Here is a 23,260-nt window from a genome sequence, read left to right on the forward strand (position 1 = left end):
TACAGGGGAGTCGGTAGACAGAAAGAGTGTGGGGAGAGAGTACATTGGAATAATAATCTCATAATAATAATAAACATTTATAATAATAATAATTCTTGCATTTGATATAGCGCTTTTCACGTCTGGAGGACGTCCCAAAGCGCTTCACAGAACACACTGTAAAGTGAATTGACTGTATATTTGTGGGCGAACGCGGCAGCCAATGGCGCACAGCAATGTCCCACAAACAGTCGTGGATTGAAAATGACCAATTTATTATTGTTTTTGGTTTTGGAGGGATTATTATTAGGCTCTGTGTGGAGTAAGGAAACTTGCCCGAGGTTTCGCCCTCTGCCTGGAATTGAACTCAGGTCTCTCACTTGCAAAGCGAGTGCTCTAACCGCTGAGCTACAGGACTCCACAATTTTGGTACAGCACAGAGTACAGACTGGATGGCTGGGACTGTTCTCCTTAGAGCAGAGGAGGTTGAGGAGAGAATTAATAAAGATGTTCAAAATTATGAGAGAATAAATAGGGAGAAACTGTTTCCACTGGTGGGTGGGTCAGTCAGCCTGGGACATAGACTTAAAATAATTGGCGAAAGAACCAGAGGGTAAATGAGGAGACACTTTTTTACCCAGAGAGTTGTTACGGTCTGGAATACACGGCCTGAAAGCGTGGAAACCGATTCAATAATAGCTTTGAAAAGGGAATTAGCTAAGTACTTGAAAAGGAAAACTTTGCAGGGCTATGGGGTAAGATTGGGGCAGTGTGGCTCGGTGGTACCTCTCTCAAAGAGCCGGCACAGGCACAATGGGCCCAATGGGTCTCCTTCTGCGCTGTAATATGATTGTATGACTGGTTTATCTCCGCTGATCAGTGAATCGTGAGAGGGGAAGAGATTTCACGATGATCACAGAGAGAATTAAAGGGGAGGTTAGAAAACAAATGTCTTTACTGAAAGGGCAGAGGGAATGTGACATTCTCTGTCACAACTCGCAGTTGATTCAGAATCCACAGATTATGGTAGAATAGAACTCGGCAGATGATTGAGGAAGAGGAATATTGTGTGTGGGGGTGGGGGGGTTTGGGTGTGAGTTTGTGTGGGTGGGTGAGTGCGTGTTGGGGTGTGGGTGTGTTGGGGTGTGTGTGTGTTGGGGTGTGGGTGTGTTTGTGTGTGTTTGCGGATGTGTGTTTGTGTGTGTTGGGGTGTGGGTGTGTGTGGGGGGGTGTTTGTGTGTGTGTGTTTGTGTGTGTGCGTGTTTGTGTGGGTGTGTGTTTGTGTGGGTGTGTGTTTGTGTGGATGTGTGTGTGTTGGGGTGTGTGTGTGTTGGGGTGTGTGGGTGTGTGTGGGTGTGTGTTTGTGTGGGTGTGTGTTTGTGTGGGTGTGTGTGGTGGGGGGGTGTTTGTATGTGTTTGTGTGTGTTTGTGTGTGTTTTGGTGTGTGTGTGAGTGTGTGTGAGGGTGTGTGTGTCTGTGTGTGGAGGGATGGAGGTGGGGTGGGAGAATGCAATGGTTTTCTCAGGCAGACAGGTGTCTGACACATTCAGAAACGCATCACTGCACTTTAGAGAATACGAACCAAACAGAATTCCAAACATCCGTACGAACATGGAAATTCCCGTGTCGGTAATGGAACTGCGCCCTCTCTCCCCGGAGAGATGCATCGCGCTATATCTAATTCAAGATAGTATTAGGTGCAGTTGGAAAGAGCATTGGGACCGATAACTGCTGAGTCTAACCATCTAAAACACTCTGACAAGCCAAGCTTCCAAAGGCCCTCATCCTGTGTAACCGTTAACGGTTCCATAAAAAACCACGACAAAATCTCACCCTAACAGTTAAAGTTTGTGTTCAAAGTCTTAAAATTGGAATTTTTTTTTAGTTTTAAGGATCCTCCCGTTCCCCCATTCCTGCAGTGTGTTGGTTAGAGCTCTCGCCTCGCAAGCGAGAGGACCCGAGTGCGATTCCCGGGCGGGGCAAAATGTTGGGCAAGTTTCTTTGCTCCACACACATCTGCTTACCAGCAGTAAGCGGGAACCCGGTTGTTTGTCGATTGGCGGATGGCTTTTCCGGGAGTAAAAATCCCTTCAAAAAGTGATAATAATTTGGTCACTCAATCCACGGCTGTTTGTGGGGACGCTGCTGTGCACGATTGACTGATGTATTTTGCCGACAAAATATAGTCAATTCACTTGACAGTATATCCTGTGAAGCGCTTTGAGACGTCTCGAAGACGTGATAGGGCACTGTATCAAATGCAAGGATTATTATTATTATTATTATTACTCCCCCGCCCCTCCTCCCCGATGATTTAAGTTATGCCACCTGCTACTCTCTGTTCTGACGTACAGTAAACAGCAACTTCACCTGAAATTACAGCAATCTTAGCTGAGCCGTGCTCGTCTCGGGCGATGCGTTCAGCCTCCTCCATTAGCAGCGTGCCAAAGCCCTGGAAAACAGGAACAATCAATAATCACAGGGAAGAGCAAGCAGAGTCCGCGAGCAAGGGTGTAATTTCAAGGAGAGTTTAATAGACACACGGCATTTGGAACGGGTGCTCAAAGCAGGAGGTGCAGTCACTGGAGATGCACAGCACAGATGACCGTCATTTGGCTGAGTTATTAGCAGTGATGTGCCACGCGGGTCGTGCTCTCTCGCTGACAGGAAAATCACGTACAGTTAAAAAAGACTGTACTTGCACACAAGTTGCAACTATATAATAATAATAATCCTTGGGTTTGGTATAGCGCTTCACATCAGGCAGACGTCCCAAAGCACCTCACATGATTTACTGTGAAGTGGAGTGACTGACTGTGTATTTTGTTGGCAAACACAGCATCCCAATTGCACACAGTAATGTCCCGCAAAGAATCATAGAATGAGGGACCAATTTTTATTTGGGGGATTGTCAGCCAGGACACCGGGAGAGAGAAACTCCCTTCTCTTTTAAAATAGTGCCATTGCATCTTTAACAACAACAACAACAAAATTACATGTGTATAGCGCCTTTCACGGCGAGAGGACGTCCCAAGGCACTGAACTTAACGTCGACCTGAAAAGGCAGAACAGGATCTCGGTTTAACGTCTTCACGTGGGGTAGAGTCTCGGAACACTGAGGACACAGGTTAGAGATGCAAAAGGCAATGTCAGAACGGAAACCAGGAAGTATTCCTTTACTCAGAGGGGAACTGGTACAGGTGGCCAGGAAGGTGGGTTGAGGCCAGAACACTGGACTCACTTATAAAGCAGCTTAATGCTGAGATGGGGGTGTTGTGGAAATGAGATCAGATGGGCCGAAGGGTGGTTTTAGCTGGTGAGACTCCAGCAGTTACCCCAACCCACACTCTGGAATTCCCAAGCCTTGGATCCTACCAACCTGTGCCTAATACTTTCTGGGAATTAGGTCAACAGGATGTGTCCTTCCAGGGAGAGAGAGAGCGCATTCCACTCCAACAATCTCTAATCCTGGTAATGGCTCAGAGAAGGATTGTGAAGTGATACTGCAAACACTGTTCAGCATTCTCCCACAAAACTCAAATCACCTCCAGTTTACAGTATATCTGCTTTGACACGCCCTGCTGCTGTGTAAGGCGTTGGATTAAATGAGTGGGCAGTGGAAGCTGTTTAAGCCGGACGCCTGGTAAATCAGACAAAATGCCTGACCCTGATCGTTTGTATTCTCACCTATTTTAAATATGCCACTTAACTCGGACACTATGCTGCGCTGGTCTCCACTGTGTCTACTCACTGCGTCCCGAGCGGCTCCGGGATGGATTGATTGACAGCTGGAGCCGCTTGCGGATGGGTGGATCCCAAACATCCGCGAGTGTTTCCACGGCTGTCAATCACCTCAGAGCCACCCTTCCCGTCCAGTGGAAACAGCAAAATTCAATCACCACAATTTTCAGTATATCCTGTGAAGTGCTTTGCGATGTCCTCCCTAAGTGGGCGACGCTACACCAAGTATAAGAATTATTATTATTATTTATTATTACTATTATTATGAAGAGCAGCAGAGCGGTCTGTCTGAGAGTAAGCAGAGACACAGTGGGTGAAACAGCCTCCTCCTATGCTGTAAAACTGTGTACACCAACAACAAATTGCATTTATATAACACTTTGCATGTAGGGAGGACATCCCAAGGTGCTAGACGGCGAAGAGTTTCCACCTGAGCTGGGGGTTGGAATCAAAAGAGGGTGGAGAGCAGGGAGGTGGGGGTGGAAAGATGACCAAAAGGACAGTTAAAGAGGAAGGTCTTAAGACAGATCTTGAAGGAGGTAAGGAAGAGTGAGGCGAGATGGAGTTCCAGATGGTGGGGGCAAAAAGGCTGACGATCCGACCGCTGATGGTGGGGCGGGTAGGGCAGGTGTCATGGAGCAGGGCAGTGTCCGCCGAGCGGAGGGAGCGGGCAGGTTGGTAAGACTTTAGCAGGTCATAGAGGTAGGGAGGAGCAAGACTGCGGAGGTCTTTAAACGTATTCGAAGAGAAGTTTTATAACTAGAATTCACATTCACCCAGTGTAACGCTGTAACAAATGTTGATAAACGACACGATGAGACGGGCTGGTCTGGCTCCAGGGTTTAAACCTATCTATTCAGGTGGGAACCCTGTATTGGCTGGACAGCAGGGTTCCCAGGGCTACACCTGCAGGAACATACGGCCGACACATTAACAGCACCGCACAATGCTGAGCTCTAATCAGGAGATCAGTAACTCATTTCCTCACACCTGTCACCTGCTGTTAACCCCCTCCTCGCTTCATTGCCAGCGAGCACCAGCCTGCTCCACATCCTCCGCCCTATCTGCCCCACCATCGACTTGGGGGCCGTTCTGCTGTCTGGAAACGTCACCTTGGTTTCTCCCTCCCACCCCTTGGTGCAGGCACACCTCAAAACGTACCTGTGGCCGTGTTCATTCACCTCTCTCCTCACTACCCACTCGGCTCCCAACGTCAGATCGTCCAGCACTGTCAAGAGCTTTGAAACAACCTCCTGACGGTGAAGGCCGTGTCAGTCTAAACGTATTGTAATGTATTCACCATCTGCATTCTCTCTTTGGATTAAACAAACTGTGAAGTGCTTTGAGATGTTACATATGTTTTTCAAATGGAGGGAATGCAATAATTATTATTCTTATTCAGACCTTTTGCTGTCATAGGCAGGAAACCAAATGCAGCGATTCTTATTATTATTCTGATTATTAGTAACCTTTGCATTTGATACAGCGCTTTATCACATCTATGAGACGTCCCAAAGCGCTTCACAGTATTCACTGCAAAGTGAATTGACTGTATATTTTGCGGGTGAAATGTGGCAGCCAATTGCGCACAACAGCGTCCCACAAACAGCCATGGACTGAGCCACCAAATTATTACTGATTTCTTTTATTATATATTTTTGAAGGGATTATTACCACCGGAAAAGCAATCCACCAATCGACTAACAATTTTAGTCCTATTTACTGTTAGTTAAACAGAGGCGTGTGGAGTAAGGAAACTTGCCTAATGTTTTGTTCGGCCGGAAACTGAACCTGGAATTGAACCAAGGCGCGAGCTCTAACCAATACGTTACAGAACTGCACATATATATGATAATCCTCGCATTTGATACAGCTCCTTATCATACCATTGAGATGTCTCAAAAGCGCTTTCCGGGATGTTACTGTAAAGGGGTGTGTGTGACTGTGTGTAGCTTGTGGGCAACCCTCACAGCACACAACAGGAGTGAGTTTGGCACCTCACTTGGACGCTGTGAGAAGGTGTGAGAAGGAAAGGCTGAGCCGGGAGCAGTGGGGAGGTGCGTTCCACCGCTGCAGTCCAACACCTCTCCGAAGTTCATGCCCACAGGGTGCAGTGAATCCTTGTGCTATCAGTGTCTAACATTCACTCAGACACCAGCACTCGCTCAGTCCGTACACGCCTCATTAGACAGGAGATTACACTTGACGAGCTGCCAGGGAAGATTTCAAGGTTAAATTGTGAATGCCACAACCAATCCAGGTTTAAATATGTAAAGAAAATAAATATCACCCATTTACACCAACATCGAGATAGTTCTTTCTTTGTGTGGCGAGGCACAAACCTTTTTGTTCTCCTGCAAACTAATTGCTCTGGTCTTTACATCATACCCTGTGAGCACTTCCCTGCTGACGTGAAAGGAGCTTTGTCAAATATAAGCATCGTTGTTATGTTTTATTTTTATTTGGATAGCAGATTCTGTGCTATGGTGTCACTGGCAAGCTGAGCTGCCTTCTCTGGTAGAATTTACATTTATGCAGCGGCTTTCACGTCAGGAGAACATCCCAATATCGGCTCGACCCTGGAGACGGGAACCACTGAGATTCAGATGGACAGTGTGAGAGAGCTGAACCCGTTTGCTCTCTCCTCTGGTGAGGTCAGCATCTTCTACAAGACAGAGGTTATAATTATTCCTCCAAAGCACACAGTCACTACACTTTACGCTAGATCTGTGAAACACTTTGGAACGCCCTCCTCACGTGAAACCTTAGGACGTTCTCCCGACGTGAAAGTTGCTATACAAATGTAATTTTGTATTGCATTGTAAGGCACTATAACAAATGTAAGGATTATGATTTATTATTTTAAAGTTGTAAGCAATACACACACATACGTACACAGGGACACACACATGGAACACACGCGCACAGAGAGACCTACATAAAATCTTTCATGCGCTGGCAGACACAAACAAAGACACACGCATGCCTCGACAGATGCGCACACATACACATGGGCGCGCAAAGTGGAAAGACGCACTGACACACAAACACATGGACACATAAACACAGACGCAAAGACACAGGGAAACATACACTGAGACAGAGAGCAGAACAAGGCTTTTCATCAGGTGAGTGGTCAGAGCGGTTAGTCGCAGTGGGTTAGAGCACTGGCCTTTCATCTTGCCAGCCTGGCACTGAAGACAGCCAAGGTTGACAGGATGAAAGGTCTTCTCTCTCTGACGTTAACTCCTACACAAAGTGCTCTAGAGCAGCACCACCCTATCAGGCAGCTCACACCAAGTCGCGATGGGGAGAACGAAGGGAGAAGCTGCAGTGTAAGGAGCTGATTCAAACCAACAAAGGGAGTTGAGATGTTAGACAGTGAAAGCTTTCCCTCTGGTAAAGGATCCAGGACAACAACAATAATAACCTGTGCATTTGATATATCACCTTATCGTGTCTCCGAGATGTCTCAAAGCGTTTCACAGAATATACTCTAAAGTATATGGATTGACTGTATTTTGTGGGCAAAAAGTGGCAGCCAATCGCATCCCTCAAACAGTCGTGGATTGAGTGAGCAAACTATTATTATTTTTTGAAGGGATTATTACTCCCAGAAAGTAATCTGCCATTCGACTAACAACTGGGTTGCTAGTTAATCCTAAGTAAAGAGGTGCGTGGAGTAAGGAAACTTGCCTAAGGTTTCGCCCGAGAATCGAATCCACGTTCTCTCACTTGCGAAGCGAATGCTATAACTACTACACTACAGGACTTCACAAAGACGTCATTTTAAACGTGGAACCAGGAACAGTTAGAGGTGAGACGAGGAAACATCTCTCCACACAGAGAGTGGTAAGGCTGTGGAACAATGTGTCCAGAACACAATAGAGGCAGAATCATTGGGAGATTTAAACCCGAGATAGAGAGATACTGAGGATTATAGGTGGAGATTAAAGGATCTGCCACAATCTAATACCCTGGTGGAGCAGGCTCGATGGGCTGAATGGCCTTGTCCTGTTCCTTTACACCGAGAGGACGTCCCAAGGTGCTTTGTATCAAAGCCAAAGTTCCTTGTTTGCCACCTTCACGTAGGAATTTCCGTGTCTGGAATGGAATGTGCTCTCTCTCTCTCTCTCTCTCTCTCTCACCAGTGGAGTATTAGGCGCAGGTTGGCAAGAACCAAGGCTTGGGGGCCCCACTCCCCATTCGGCCTTGCCCTGGACCCCCACCCCAGGGCCCCCGTGCCAAGCCCCACCCCCATGCTGTAACCCTCCCCCTTGCCGCGCCCCCCCACCCCAGGCTGCTCCTCCACCGTCCCCACCCGACCCCCAGGTACCTGGTGCTGGAACTTGCCGGGGTCCCGGGTGTTGATGGGGACCACACTGCCGTACACGTGCAGCTCCCGCACGATGGACACGCCCTCCTTCAGCTCCGGCCGGAAGCTCTCCTGGGAGCAGCGACGAAGGCGGAGGAGGCCAATCAGGATGTCCTGCTCAGGGTCCTCATAGGACAAAAAGCTCTCCCACCCTCCATTAGCCACATAGTCCCTTCTCACCAACTCCACCTGAGGAGAGAGAGAGAGAGATATATACAGTAGATTTCTATAGCTCCTGGTCCTCGCCAGCTTCCCATCTTCCAGTGGTTTGAGTATAAGGTCCCCACTTCCCTATAAATCCATCCACTCCCTGGTGCCCAATTATCTGTGTGATACCTTCCTTCTCATCTCTGATCTCCTACATCACCATCGGTGGCCGAACCTTCAGTTCCTACACTCCTTCCCTTCCTCCCTCCCCCGCGCCCCCCACCACTCTCTTTTCCGCCTCTATTCCGCTTATAGCCACCTCCCTCTCCCACCTCTCTCTTGCTCTGTGTCCCGTTACTGTGCAGCGCTCCAAGACATTACCCCAGGTGAAGGGCAGCACCCACAGGGTAGTGAAAATCTGGAACTCCCTCACCCGGAAGGCTGTGGACACTGGATCCATTCCAATTTTCAAGTCTTTGGTGGATAGGTTTTTGTTAGGAAAGGGAATTAAGGGATATTGGACAAAGGCGAGTAAATGGAGTTGAGGTACAGATCGGCCATGACCTTATAGAATGGCGGAACAGGCTCGAGAGCTGAATGGCCTCCTCCTGTTCCTATGTACTGTAATCTCCTAATCACAGAACTAAATAACAGCAGCAATAACATACATTTATAATAATCCTTGCACTTGATATAGCCCCTTATCACGTCGTCTCGAAGACGTGATAAGGCGCTATACACTGTAAAGTGAATTGACTGTATATTTTGTGAGCGAAATGCGGCAGCCACTGCGCACAGCAGTGTCTCACAGACAGTGTGGAGTGCACTAATCAATTCATTTTATTATTTTTTTTAAGGAATTATTACCCCTGTAAAAGCGATCCGCTAATCGACTAACAACCAGGTTCCTACTTACTGCTGGGTAAACAGAGGCGTGTGGAGTAAGGAAACTTGCCTAAGTTTTGACCCTGCCAGGAATCAAAGCCAGGTCTCTCGCTTGTGAGGCAAGTGCTCTAACCACTGAACTATACGGCTTCGATGTTATATAGTGTTCTTAACGTCGGGAGACCGTCCCAAGGATCTGGACAAGGAAGGGTTTGACCCGAGCTGCGTTTGGGATCAGAGAGGGGTGGAGGGAAAGGGGGGGTGGGGGAAGGAAGATGACCAAAGGTACAATCGAAAACGAAGGTCTCGAGATGAGCCTGAAGGAGGGAAGGGGAGGGAGCAAGGTGGAGGATATAAAGTTCAGAGGATGGGGGCAGAGAGACTGAAGCCGATAGTGGAACAGACAGGGCAGGGGACGTGGAGCAGGCCAGTCATCCTGAACTTATCCGAAGGACAGTACCTCTAACCGTTGCCCCCACACTACACAAGACTGGATCATGACCGTGGGTGGGTGGGTGGGTGGATGGATGGCTAGATAGATAGATATATAGAGAGAGAGAGAGAGAGAGAGAGAGAGGGAGAGAGAGGGAGATAACTAACCCCCCTCACCCCACTGGCTGGACATACCTGGTAAGGTCTGACTTTATGATGAATCTCCTGGATCCCAACCTCTCTTGTCCTGACGTCTCGACACTGCGCACAACAAGACACAGGTCAGATCTCGAAAGTTACAACAACTTGCATTTACCCAGCGCCCTCCAGGCAGGATGGCGGCTCGGAGCGCTGTACAGTGGCGAGGTCGGATGCTGAGCAAGGGAGAAGGGTGAGGTGGCCGAAGGTGTGGCTGAAGAGGCCGGTCTTCAGCTGGGATTTAAAGACCAGACATGTTGATGGGGGGAGCTCTTTCACGCCTCAGTTAAAACAAAAAGGCACAAAAAATGTTCAGAGTCTGATAGTGTACAGTATCTACACCCAGACTCGTCCCCTCACTTCCTGTGTTGAGAAGTTTGTATTTTTCTCTGCTGCCTCCCTCTCTGATTGAGCTTTTACAGCTTCTAAACATCAAAACAGCTCAAAGTGCTTCACAGCAGTCAATATCACGAGTTTCTGTAGCGAAACGCTGCAGTGATTTTGCACACAAGATCCCCCAATTAGCCTTGAGGTGAGTGTACAATAAAGGAAGTTTGTTGGCCAGGAAACCGGAGAAACTCTTTGCTTTTCCAACAGTCCCGTAGTGTCAGGAGGACGTCCCAAAGTGCTTCACCAAATATACTGTGAAGTGAAGTGACTGTGTTTTGTGGGCGACATACAACAGCCAATTTGTACACAGCGACGTCCCGTTATGTTCACCTGAATAGGCAGACGGATCTGTTCAACAGCTCATCTGAAAGACCGCACCTGGGACAGTACACCACTTCCCGCTGTTGTGCATATTAGAGAAAGAGAAAGAATTCCTTCTATTTCCTAATATAGAGCATTACCTCTGTTCCCAAATCTTTCATCCTCGCCAGTGCCAGTTCCCGCAGATTGCCATGTTCCACTCCGGAGGTGACGAGGGGCATTGGGATATCTCTGTGAGGAAAGATACACGTGACAAACTCAGGTCACATCAAACCTAGTGCTTGTGAGGATCATACATATCACTGCCCTGGGGGCATTCAGCCCATCAAACCCTGCACTCATAATTTCTTTGCTTTAATTAATATATTTCCATGTTTAAATACGCACAAAGGAGGGAAGTGTCAAAGACCAAATAAGACAAAAGGCCATTACTACAGCACCTTTCACATTGGGAGGACGTCTCAAAGTGCTTGACAACTGGCTGAGCACCTGAGCTCGGGGTGGGGAGGGGACAGATGACCGAAAGGGCGGTCAAAGAGGTATGTTTGGGGTCAAAGAGATACGGTTATTATACCTTACGTGTGGAAAATGTCAAAGTGCTTCACAGCAATTACTGTCAAGTGTAGTGACTCTACAATTTTACAGGAAAATGTTCCCCAATGGCCACAAGATGAATGATCAATGAATCTGGGGAGTTTGTCGGCCAGAGAAACTCCTTTCTGTTTTCTGATAACAGCATGGACATCCACCTCGGAATAACAGCGCCTCTGAAAATGCAGAGTTCACCCCAGTACGGCTCTGGGGTATCAGCCAAGACTGTGAATTCAGAAGTTCAGGATCGCATCCCCAGAAGCTGGACTTATTCTGAGTGCTACAAGAATATAAAATTCCCTACAATTGGTAGACCATATCAAATTGTCGAGACTCCTCAAAGCGCTTCACAATTTTTTTTACTGTGACACACAGCAACTGTGTATTTATTATTATTATTATTATTATTATTTGTGGGCGAACCCAGCAGCCAATTTGTGCACAGCAGGTTGAGAAATTCAGATGATCAAAATAAGAATGCGACATGAATCAAGATGATAAGATAATGAGTTTATCTGCGTGGGACAGACACCATCAATTTTCATAAATAGTACAAAGGCCAAAGGGTCAATGTGGTTTGCCAAGCAGTGCCTTGTGCCTCATAACATAATAGGATTCTTTGACAGGGCAACTAAATTAATGGCTAAGATTTATACATAGATTTGCAGAAAGCATGGTATGATAATAATATATTATTTCATGTGTAGAAAGAAGTCGATAATGTTTTGACATTGAAACTTTGTGAATTCAATGTGTAGAGGCATCTTTCACACTGGATGAACGTCTCCAAGTGCTTCACGGAGACAATGCTGCTCGTCTGTGTGTCAGCCTGGCTCAGTCAGTCGCTCTCACCTCTGAGTCAGAAGGTTGTGGATTTAAGCCTCACGTCAGGACTTCGAAGACACATATTCCAAGCTGGTACTTCAGTGCGTTGCTGAGGGGGGGGGGGAGCACTGTATTGTCAAAGGTGCCGTCCTTCGGATGCAATGTTAAACCAAGGCCCTATCTGCCTGTTCAGGTAGATGTTAAGGATCCCATGGCGCTGTTCGAAAAGAGAAGGGAGTTTCTCTCTCCTGGTGTTCTGGCCAACAATCCCCCAAATAAAACTGGTCATTTACTTCTTGTGTTTATGGGACATTGATGTACGCAAATTGGCTGCCGTGTTTCGTCCACAAAACACACAGTCACACCACTTTAAAATAATAATCCTTGCATTTGATACAGCGCCTTATCACATTGTTGAGACGTCTCAAAGGGCTTCATGGAATATACCGTAAAATGGATTGACTGTGTATTTTGTGGACAAAGTATATTGTGTGACGCGCTGTGAGAGAGACATCGCGACGATGTGACATTATATCAAATCGAAGGATTATATATGATGACGGGGAGCACCAAAAGCAATGTAATGCTTTGACCAAAGCCACAGTCAAAACAGTAGGTCTTTTATCTGAGGAGAGATAACAGTATTATATTATGAATGTGATTTACAGCAGGGTTATATTGGGAAAACATTCCCGGTCAGGACTAGTTGTCCAGCTCTGAAACTAAACAGCAAGAGCCAAAACCCTGACAGGATCCCCTCTGGGTAGACACGCAGCAAACCTCAATCACTGCCGGTGTCAGATTTGATTCATTTTGGTAACTTCAGAAGGTTGGAACTGATGGAGCCTGGGCTGGGCCAGCTGCCCTCCACCTCTGGGTCAGAATTGTCTACGTACTTACAGTCTAACACTGAGCCCTCCGTCTAACACTGAGCTCATCGTCTAACACTGAGCTCACAGTCTAACACTGAGCTCACAGTCTAACACTGAGCTCACAGTCTAACACTGAGCTCACAGTCTAACACTGAGCTCACAGTCTAACACTGAGCTCACAGTCTAACACTGAGCTCACAGTCTAACACTGAGCTCACAGTCTAACACTGAGCTCACAGTCTAACATTGATCTCTCACAGTGTAACACTGAGCTCACAGTCTAACATTGATCTCTCACAGTCTAACATTGAGCTCACAGTCTAACATTGATCTCTCACAGTCTAACACTGAGCTCACAGTCCAATACTGAGCCCACAGTCTAACACAATCTCACAGGCTGACGTTCCAGTCACAGATGAAGCTCAAAGCACAAGGTCTTCAAAGCCCTGTTAATATGGAGGCTGAGAAATCGCGAGCGTAAGCAAACTTTCCCTCCAGCTCACAGGCTTTTTACAATTTCCAGGCACATCACAAGCTTCTGTGGTCACATTCGTGCTTCGCTGCAGGTAATGAAGTGAAAAGCGCTCAACTTCACTCAAATTCTCAAACACTTTAATAGCCTTTAAGATACCAGGAGGCAGCTGGTCTAGTCCAGCACTTGTGGGGATGAAAGCAAATTGACTCCCGAGTACCAGTGATGCACAGACGGCCCAGGAATGCCTGAGCATCAGCCAAGGGCAAAGCAGAGTAAATCCAGTTACTTCCACAGACGCACATCAAAGGGAAAGGGTGAGATTTTCTGGGGTAATAGATTTGCTAATAACTCACCAATTATGCGGATACAAGTGACTTAGGAGCGTCTTGGGAGCAAGGGATTTCAGGATTAGGATGGATGGCTTCATTGGAGGAGCAAACGTTGACACTATTAACACGGGCTAAACGGCCTCCTGCTGTGTTAGAGATTTCTATGACAGATGACTCTTCCCTCCGTGAAGTGTGGCCTTTGGTGCCTCTCCCCTCCCGCAGCAGAAGTACTTTACATGTGGTGAGCGGGTCACTGAGCAAGCTGAGAAGGGAGGTGACTGAAGGCACGGACAAAGAGGACAAAGGGGTTACTTTTTAAAAAAGGAAGTAAAAGTCAGGGAACACAGTGCAGGGATTTTGAGAGGGATTTATAATAATACATCTTGGATGACAATAAACCTTGGATTTGATACAGCGCCTTATCATGTCGTCGAGACGTCTGAAAAGGATTTTACTGTAACGTGTAGTGACCCCAAAAACAGGCGTGAAGCGAAGGCCCAATAATCCCCCAGAGAACATTAGGCACTCGCTTCATGGCTGTTTCTGAGACTTTGCTGTGCACAAACTGGTTACCGCATTCGCCTACAAAATACAGTCCTGTGAAGCACTTTGAGAAGCCCTCCCGACGTGAAAGGAGTAAGACCCTGGTCACAGCACACACAAGCCAATTAGCACATCCCACAGTAGAGATTGCTGTTTTGTTATCTCCTGACAGTAGCTTTTGTGAGTCAAAGCGACAAGGAGTGCACATCCTTGTCAGGTGCTGAATTGCCCACTGTTCTACATCAGATTGTCTGCTGTGAGGACAGCGGGGATACAGAACGCAATGGTAAACACGCGCACACAGACAATAATGGCTTGTGTCTTACGCTTACAGCTCAGAGTTAATTTTAGTACATGGCTTTGTCCTGTAAAACTCCACCTGAATCACCACAACAGCCAGAAGGGATATCCTTTCTTTCCATTTGAGTTATTAAGTTCAGTCTCGTTTCCCTGCTCTTTCCCCATCTGTGCTTGTCCTCACTCAGCTTCCTCATTGATCCTTCTTCCCCACCTCTTCCCCTCGCCTTTCTTTACTTTAAATAACTACCCCTCGCGCTTGATGCCATACCTTTCACATCGAGGGGACGTCTCAAAGCGTTTTGCTCACAAAATACACAGTCAACTCACTTTACAGTATATTCTTTGAAGACGAATATACGTCACAACGACGTGATCAGGCGCTATATCAAATGCAAAGATTATTATTATTAAAGCACTTCACAGAATTTGCTGTAAAGTGAAGTGACTGTGCATTTTATAGGTAAACATGGCAGCCAAGTTGCGCAAAACAATCAATGTCCAACAAACTGCCTGAAGGAGATGACCAATTATATTTGATTGTTGGCCAGGACGCTGGGGAGAGAGAAACTCCCTTTTTTTGAATAGAGCCACAAATTCTTTAATGTCCATCTGAACATGCACAGATGGGATCTCTATTTAACATCTCATCCAAAGGACGGCACCTCCAATAATACCTCAAACCCCAGCACCGCACTGGACTGTCAGCCCAGACTATGTGAGTTCAGAGTCCCAATGTAGGGCTTCAACCCACAGCATTGTGACTCAGAGGTGAGAGCGCTACTGACTGAGCTACTTAAGTTGACACCTAGGAGGGTTTTGAAGATAGTGAGGAAAATGCCCAAAATGATGGGATTTAGGAGAGAGTTCCAGAGGTCGGGGCACAGGGCTGGAAGCCCAGTAACTGATGGTGGGTTAGAGGGGTGAGGAACGAGCACACAACCAACAAACAAATAACAAATAACAACAAATCACATCGGGAGGACGACCCAAGATGCTGGACAGTCAGGGATTTGTTGCACGGCTGGTGATTGGGAGCAGCTGTGGTATAGGGCGGGGAAGGTCGGGGTAAGAAGGTGACCAAAGACGCAGTCGAAGAGGAGGGTCTTTAGATGTGTCTTGAAGGAGGCGAGAGAGGGAGTGAAGCAAAGGGACTGCGGATGGAGTTCCAAAGGGTGGGGGCAGAGCGGCTGAAGCCCTGTCTGCCAATGGAGGGATGTACCGGCCGGGAGACGTAGAGCAGGCCACAGCCCCCTGAGCAGAGGGAGCGGACAGGTATGTGGTTAGCAGGTCACAGAGGTATGAACGAGCAAGGCCTTGGAGGGCTTTCAAAGCAGGAAGAGCAGAGGAGGTGGGGGAGGAGAATAAGGCTGGAGGAGATGGACTGGAGTGTCATGAGGCCTGGGTTTGTGTTCCTCTGAGGTGCGACAACTTCATGACAACTGATTCAGACCCGTGTAAGTGACTGACCGGCTGTATAAATAGAACAGGACACGGTGCTGGACGCTACAGGTGTCCGAGCCCAACCAGCCGCAGTGATTTAGCCACTCACGTCAGCTCCACTCACTGTGATGTGGTGTCACACTGGGACCCCCGTCAGCACATTCTCCCCACATTATTCCCTGCCCTGGGGGAGGAGACTCCAGCACAAACCTTCCCAGCAGTGAGGCTCAGCGAGGCTTCTCCCTGACCCATTTCGAGGAAATAAAGCAAAATTCCCAATCCGTCAACATTTGCACTCGCCCTACACGTCAGAGACATGTCTCTAACCCTCAGAATTAATTCCCGCCCCACTGAATAGGCACGAGCGTAGTGACTGTTTTTGTAGGTCAAACGTGGCTGAGTGGACATAGAATTTAGTTCAGGCTCAGGAAACCCCATTGAGAGAATTCATTAGATGTTTCTACCATTTCTTGATCTTATCCTTCCTACATGTACCACCTGCCTAGACATATAGGCACAAACCCACAGACACAGACAGACACACACGAGTAAGCACACACAGACATATACAGAGGCAGACTGACACAGCGAGACACAGACAAACACAAAGAGAGAGAGAGAAAAAGCGACACACACTCACACACACAGACGCGTTCAACATTTCTTTCGCTGCACTCTTCCAACATACAGTTTGGACCCCTTTGCTGCTGTTGTCAATTGCTTGTCCCAATACTGTGCAGCTGAATGGGCTTTCCTGCCACTCCCAGCTGGAGACGCCAAACACAAGGCTTGCTCGTATATTATCGATAGACATGTTTGTGATCAGTACCTCTGCACTCGATACACTCGTGTCCAGGGCGGGACGAGGGCCAGGATCCTGGCGACTAACTCGACCAGCGTACTGGGAGTGTAACTCTTGTATCTGCCTGTCTTCCACAGCTCGTACAGGCCTGTACCCCGGATCACCAGCGTGGGGTACAGCTTCATACCGTCAGGGCGGAATGCAGGGTTCTCAAAGAACTCCTGTAAAACAAGTAACAAATAATAATACTAATCCTTGCCTTTGATACAGCACCTTGTCTCGCAAGTATTAGTCTCCATGCAGGTTAAACAGAATAACGTAAATATAATAATCTTCGCATCGATATTGATACGTCTTTCACATTGCGAGGACCTCTGAAAATTGGCGAAGGCGACGGCTAATTGTCTGGGTTTGTGTTCACAGCAGTGTCCTCACAAACAACCAAGAAATGAACGACCGTCAATCTGGGGGACTGTTGGCCAGGACACTGGGAGAGAGAGAGATTCCTGGCTCTTTTCGTATAGTGCTGTGGGATCATTTCCTATTTCCCTGAAGAACTGGCAGACAGCAGTTCAGTTTAACGTCTCAACTGCCGCTCCAATGCAGGGCTGGAAGCACACTGTTAGAGGCACTGTCCTCCAGGTGAGATGCTAAACCATGATCCCATCTGCCTGGTCGGGTGGATGTTAAAGCTCCTGTGGCCATATTGGAAAAAAGAGAGTTTTTCTCAGTGTCCTGCCTAACAGACCTCCAAAATAAAGTTAGTTCACTCATTTCATGGCTGTTTGGGGGGATGCTGCTGTGTGCAGATTGGCTGCCGCATTTGCCTACAAAAGACACTTTAAAGAATATCTTGCGAAACGCTTTGAAACACCCAATGTGAAAGGAGGTTTACCAAATGTAAGGATTCTCATTATTAAAATCCTGTGAAGTGGTTCGAGACGGCTCGACACGGTCTGTATCAAGGGCCAGGATTATTATTATTATCATAATTAAATCTCGAGAGTTCACAGCTTGGTCAGAAAAGACAGCCAGTGTGACAAGTGCTCAGACTGAACACCAGGTTTGCTACTAACCTGCATATAACGCATAATGCATATAATTATAGACTGAATTTGCATCTGTGTCTGCAAGAAATCCACCGCAACTCACACAGAATGTTAAAGGAAGGGTCATTCAATTAGCTTTTACGGGGAACATATTCATCTCAATTGCCATTCAGCTCTTAAATGCTGTGAAGTCCTAAAGCCCTGTCCATTACCTTTAAAAAGAGGCATTTTTTTTACTTTTAAAAGCAGTGCAGGAATGGGGCAATGCGGTGCTTGCTGGGTATAGGATCTTACTCGGCCAAGGCTGTCACTCCAGGACAGTGTTAGGGGTTGCCGCAATGCTGGAGGTGTCGTAGAGGACAAGAGTAATTTGCTGCACATCTCCTCTCTGCTGGCTATTTGGAGGAGCGAATCATTCATTGTGGAGCCCGGTAGCACAGTGGTTAGTGCGTTCGCCTCACAAGCAAGAGGTTCCCAGGCCTGGAGAAACCTTAGGCAAGTTTCTGTAAGTAGGAACCCGGTTGTTAGTCGATTGGCGGATCGAGGGGTAATAATCGCTTCAAATAAATAAATAAATAAATAATAATAATTTGGTCTCTCAATCCACGGCTGTTTGTGGGACACTGCTGTGCTCAATTGGCAATTCAGGCACAAAATAGACAGTCAAATCATTTTGGAGGACTTTGAAGGTGAGGACCAGGATCGTGAACTGTATCCTCTGTGTGGTGGGAAGTCAGTGGAGTCGGGTGAAGATGGGGTGATAGGGTCACAGAGTCTGGTGCGGGAGAGGACACGGGCTGCAGAGTTCTGCAGTCAATGGATGGAGGAGATGGGGAAGCCGACACACGAGGAGTTTGCACTGGATGTAATGAATGTGTTATTATTATTCAGTCCCATTTCTCCTTTTCAGATATTGGCCTTTGGATGAAACATTAAACTGAGGTCCTGTCAGCCTGCTCTTCAAATGGACATTAAACCATCCCGTGAAATTATCGGAACTAGAGGAAGAATTTCTCCTGGGGCCTGGCCAACAATTCTGCCCTCATTTACCTCGTGGCTGTTTGCGGGACCTCGCTGTGCGCAAAATGTTCGTCACTGAACTGCCACTTCCTCTTGTGCTTTTACAATCCAATTTATAATACAATTAACATTTACTTGGCGCCTTTCATGTCTGAAGCAGGTGCCTCTTTTTAACCTCCTTTCATTTACACAGCGCCACTCCCACAAGCCAGGGTCCGTGCCGGCTGCACAGTGACAGGGTTAGACACAGAAAGAGGCAGAGAGGAGGGGAGCGTGGGCTTGGGCAGGTCTTACGGTGGGATTTAGAGATAAAGGGAGAGACAGGGAGTTCCAGAGGTCAGGGCACAGCGGCTAAAATACCTAAAATCACAGAGCTTGCCATTGAGAGCTTTCCCGCTGCTTGTCCAGCGAGGACCAACTTACCTGTTAGGTACGAGGTGGGAAGAAAGCCGGTGAAATTTGAAACTTAAAATTGAAGGCGGCTCAAAATTGTGGAAAATGTTTCGGACTCAAAGTTGAGACAAATGGGAGAAAGCCGGGATATGGGACCAGGAATAGGATCCAGGATGGGCACGTGTGTAGGTGTATTAACACAGGCTGGATAAGCCAAATAGCCTGTTTCTGAGCTGCACTTTCTATGCATTAAGCGCTCAGGGACACTACCCTGCGTGAGGGGCGCTATATAAATGCAATTTGTTGTTGTTGTAGTATCGGTCTGAGCTTAGAAACCTGTTTTTCTGTAGTTTTGAAAGAAATTAGGTCGGAATTTAAGAATTTTCTACAATTCTGCACTACCTTAGGTTTCAAGACAAAACAGTCCTACAGGCTAAAACTAGGTGGAATTTGGGGGCCTCGTTCCATCTCTCTTCAACTCAACCCCAGTCACGACTGTCTCTTTATTCGTCCGCTCGGTGCTGTTCACCTCTTATCTTGTGACACTGGTGCCAGTGTTACCAGGAGAGGAGGGGATGAAAGCAGAATGCAAACTCAACACCATTTCAAACAGGTCAAAAGGTTACGTCTGATCAAAGTCTCTTTCTAGTGCTGGACTGAGAGCAGGTTTGATTTCTCAATCCCTTTTGTCGCTCGGCAAACCGCACATTGCCGAAAGAGCAGGTCAACACCACCCGTGTGTCCATGAGGAACGTGAGGAAGACTGACATCCCGTGGCGTCACCCAGGATCTGGGCCCCTGGAATTGCACACCTTCCTTTAATCCAGCCAGCCCAGCTGGGGAATCAACAGCACAGAGTAATAATCATAGCAATAATCCTTGCATTTGATATAACACCTCATCACATCTCGAGACGTCTCAAAGCGCATCACAGGATATTCTGTGAAGTGTAGTGACTGTGTATTCTCTGGGCAAAACAAGGCAGCCAATGCGCACAGCAGTCTCCCACAAACAGTCGTGGATTGAGTGACCAAATAATTTATTTCTTTATTTTCATTTTTTTGGAGTGAATACTGTCTCCAGAAAAGCGATCCACCAATCGACTAACAACCAGGTTCCTACTTACTGCTGGTAAACAGAGGCGTGGGGTACGGTACTGTGCCTGAGGTTTCGCACAGGCCGGGAATCGAACCCAGGTCCTCTCGCTTGCGAGACGGGTGCTCCAATTACTGAGCTACATGACTCCACGTGGAGCTCCCAGCCACCAACGGGTGGGCAAGCTTCACTCTTGCCAGCTGTTGGTTAGGATGTGGAACGTCCTCCCGGTGGATGAGGCAGAATTCACATTAGCTTTGAAAAGGGAACTAGACAGATATCTAAAATGGAGTAAATACAGATTTATGGTGAAACCCAGGTAAATGGGAAAGAGAGGTAGAGGGCAGGTGACTGAAGGCAAAGTTCGAGAGGTTGAAGGATTTTGAGCACAGGGAGAGTTACACAGAGTGACATGCACGGAAATAAGCCATTCGGCCCACTAGTCCGTGCCGATGTTTATACTCCACAGGAGCCCGTGCCCTATTCCCTGCTCTTGTTCCCCTCTATTCCCTTCTCCCGCATGTGTGCGTGACATTTTCTCTCAAATACATTGATGCTTTTTTTCGTCAACCACAGTGAGCTCCACATTCTCACCTCCCTGTGCTTGAAGACTTTCCTATGAGGTCGAGTTTGGTCGTTGAGTGAAGGAGAACGGAGAGGTGACCATCAGCGAGGTCAAAGAGGTAGGTCATAAGGTGGGATAGACAGACAAGGGGGGATGCGAGGCAGAGAGATTGAGAGAGGGATTCCCTGCGGTTGGGGGTGCGTCTAGAGGTGGCTGATACGCAGTGAAGATGGCTGTTTAATAGAATAAAAGAATCCCAAGGGTGTGGTTCAGTTACAGTCTGGCAGAGAGTTCCACACTCCCAATGCCCTCTGTGTAAAGACACCTCCCCATGAACTCGCTTTGTAATTAAATGAAATGTATGCCGTGCTGTCACTAACTGGCCAATCTATTCCAATTTAAACCACTAAGACTGTGGAACGGGAAGAGATTAGATGGTGAGATGAGTGGAGAGTGATCTGGACTCCACAGCCCAGTTTGAATGGAAGGAGACAAGCTGAGGTTTATCTGAATTATCTCCTGTAATCCGCCACCATTACTAGGTCAATTGCTAATGAAATATCTGACGTCCCGACAAAGCCCCATCTCCTAATAGCCTCCCTGCCAGGCTGATACATGGGCTCAGGGCTCGGGTTCCCCCTGGCACTCACCCTAATCCGCTTTGTGTGTGAAGGAGAGCCTCGTGCTCACTGAATGAGCGGAGGCAGGTGTGGTCGGGGCTGCTCAGCCCATTTCTCCACGCCAGTGAATAGTCTATTTACTCTCTCTTATCACAATAATCTTATCAGGCCCCTGACAGCCGAAGTCATGCCCAGGATTTGCTGGAATTGAATTGCCGTTGATTACTGCACTGGAGCAACTCTTCACCTTCATTTGGCAGAGTTAAAATCAAGTTAAAATCAAGAGACTCTCCTTTTTTTTGGTCAGACAGGTGTGTGTCTGACACTCGCAGAAACCCATCACTGGGCTTAAGGGTGTTCAAACCAGACAGGGTTCCAAGCATCCCACCTACACATGGACATTCCTGTGAACTGGAATGGAATGTAAACTCTCCCATCCTGTTTACCTAATCTGGAAAGTATTAGGCGTAGCGTGGTAAGAGCCAAGGCTTGGAGACCCCAGAGCTGGAGTCTAACCAGCTAAAACCACACAGCTTGCCATTGATATTGCTGTCTGAAATCCATAACATTCAGCCCTGTCGACTGAGTGACCAGACAGACTCACTTACTGACGGTGACACATTATAGCATAACTGAGCCGGTGACTAGTGTGGAAAATGCTGAGAAAAGCTGTCCCTGGGCTGGCAGGTCAGCGAGAGGCGACAGGTGCTCGTGATCAGTCAAAGGGGAATCAACGGACAGGACGTGTGTGGACGGTACTCACAATAAATTGCTCGATGTCCCTCTCCAGCCCCACGTTTGGCAGATCAGGCATCATGTGGGCGACCACTTTAAAGCCAGCGTCCTTGGCCAACTGAAATGACTCACACACGGCTTTGACAGTGTGGCCCCTGCGGGAGAGGGAGGAGAGGTCAGCAGTCACGACACTTACCCCACAACCCCCACCATAATGCCCACACACCCCCCACCCCCCACACAGCCCTCGCAGGCATGTTTCTCAGTGGTTGGGAGGGGGGCAGCAGGAGGCCAGCACCTGCATGGCCTAAAATAAACACACACTGACGTTTGCTCTTCCGGGCAGGAATTAAAATAAACCCACACGTCACCAGCATCACACCCTGCTTTATTCTCACTTCACTGCCCTCCATTGGAGGGTGGGGGGGGGGAGATAAGGAGGGAGGGTAGAGGGAGGGAAAGGAGAGTGGGGGGGAGATGAGAGGAGGAGGGAGTTTCTCCCCACGCCCCAAAAAAGAATCACTCATTCTCTTCACAGCCGTTTGTGGAACATCGCTGTGCGCACAGTCACTACACTTTACAATACGTTCTGTGAAGCGCTTTGAGCTGTCTCGAAGATGTGATAAGGCGCTACATCAAATGCAAGGATTATTATTATATCCTGTGAAGGGCTTTGAGACGTCCTCGCTACGTCCTCCTCGACCTATCGACAGCATTCGATACGGTCGACCACGCTATCCTACTCCACCGCTTGTCCTCCCACCTCAACCTTCAAGGCACTGTCCTTGAGGGGTTTAGGTCGTACCTCTCCCACCGTCTTCACTTTGTCTCTACAAACGGCTTTTCCTCCATCCCCCGCACTGTCTCGTGCGGTGTCCCTCAGGGCTCTGTCCTCGGTCCCCTCCTCTTCACCCTCTATATGCTCCCCCTGTGGTGACATCATCCGCAGACATGGAGTTAACTTCCACATGTGTGCGGATGACACCCAACTCTACCTTTCCTCCTCTACTCTCAACTCCACGACCCCCGATGTCCTGACAGCTGTCTGTCCGACATCGAGTCCTGGACGAGAGACAACTTTCTTCAGCTCAACGTGCGAAAAACTGAGGCCCTCCTGATTGGCTCACGTCAGCGCCTC

At 47.8% G+C, this 23,260-nt stretch overlaps 1 protein-coding gene across 1 annotated transcript in view; it reads right to left on the minus strand.

Moving 5' to 3' along the window:
- Positions 1–23,260, minus strand: part of elp3 (elongator acetyltransferase complex subunit 3) — a 63,513-nt gene that overhangs the window by 18,596 nt on the left and 21,657 nt on the right. Inside the window, exons 9-14 of the mRNA XM_042333688.1 lie at positions 22,151–22,277; positions 16,673–16,866; positions 10,609–10,699; positions 9,755–9,820; positions 8,057–8,284; positions 2,350–2,431 (exon numbers count right to left, since the gene is read on the minus strand). Of these exons, the coding sequence (XP_042189622.1) occupies positions 2,350–2,431; positions 8,057–8,284; positions 9,755–9,820; positions 10,609–10,699; positions 16,673–16,866; positions 22,151–22,277 (788 nt within the window). The remainder of the gene's footprint in view (positions 1–2,349; positions 2,432–8,056; positions 8,285–9,754; positions 9,821–10,608; positions 10,700–16,672; positions 16,867–22,150; positions 22,278–23,260) is intronic.

The sequence above is a fragment of the Callorhinchus milii genome, unplaced genomic scaffold, assembly GCF_018977255.1.
Source record: "Callorhinchus milii isolate IMCB2004 unplaced genomic scaffold, IMCB_Cmil_1.0 Scaffold3, whole genome shotgun sequence".
In the NCBI taxonomy this organism is placed as follows: Eukaryota; Metazoa; Chordata; class Chondrichthyes; order Chimaeriformes; family Callorhinchidae; genus Callorhinchus; species Callorhinchus milii.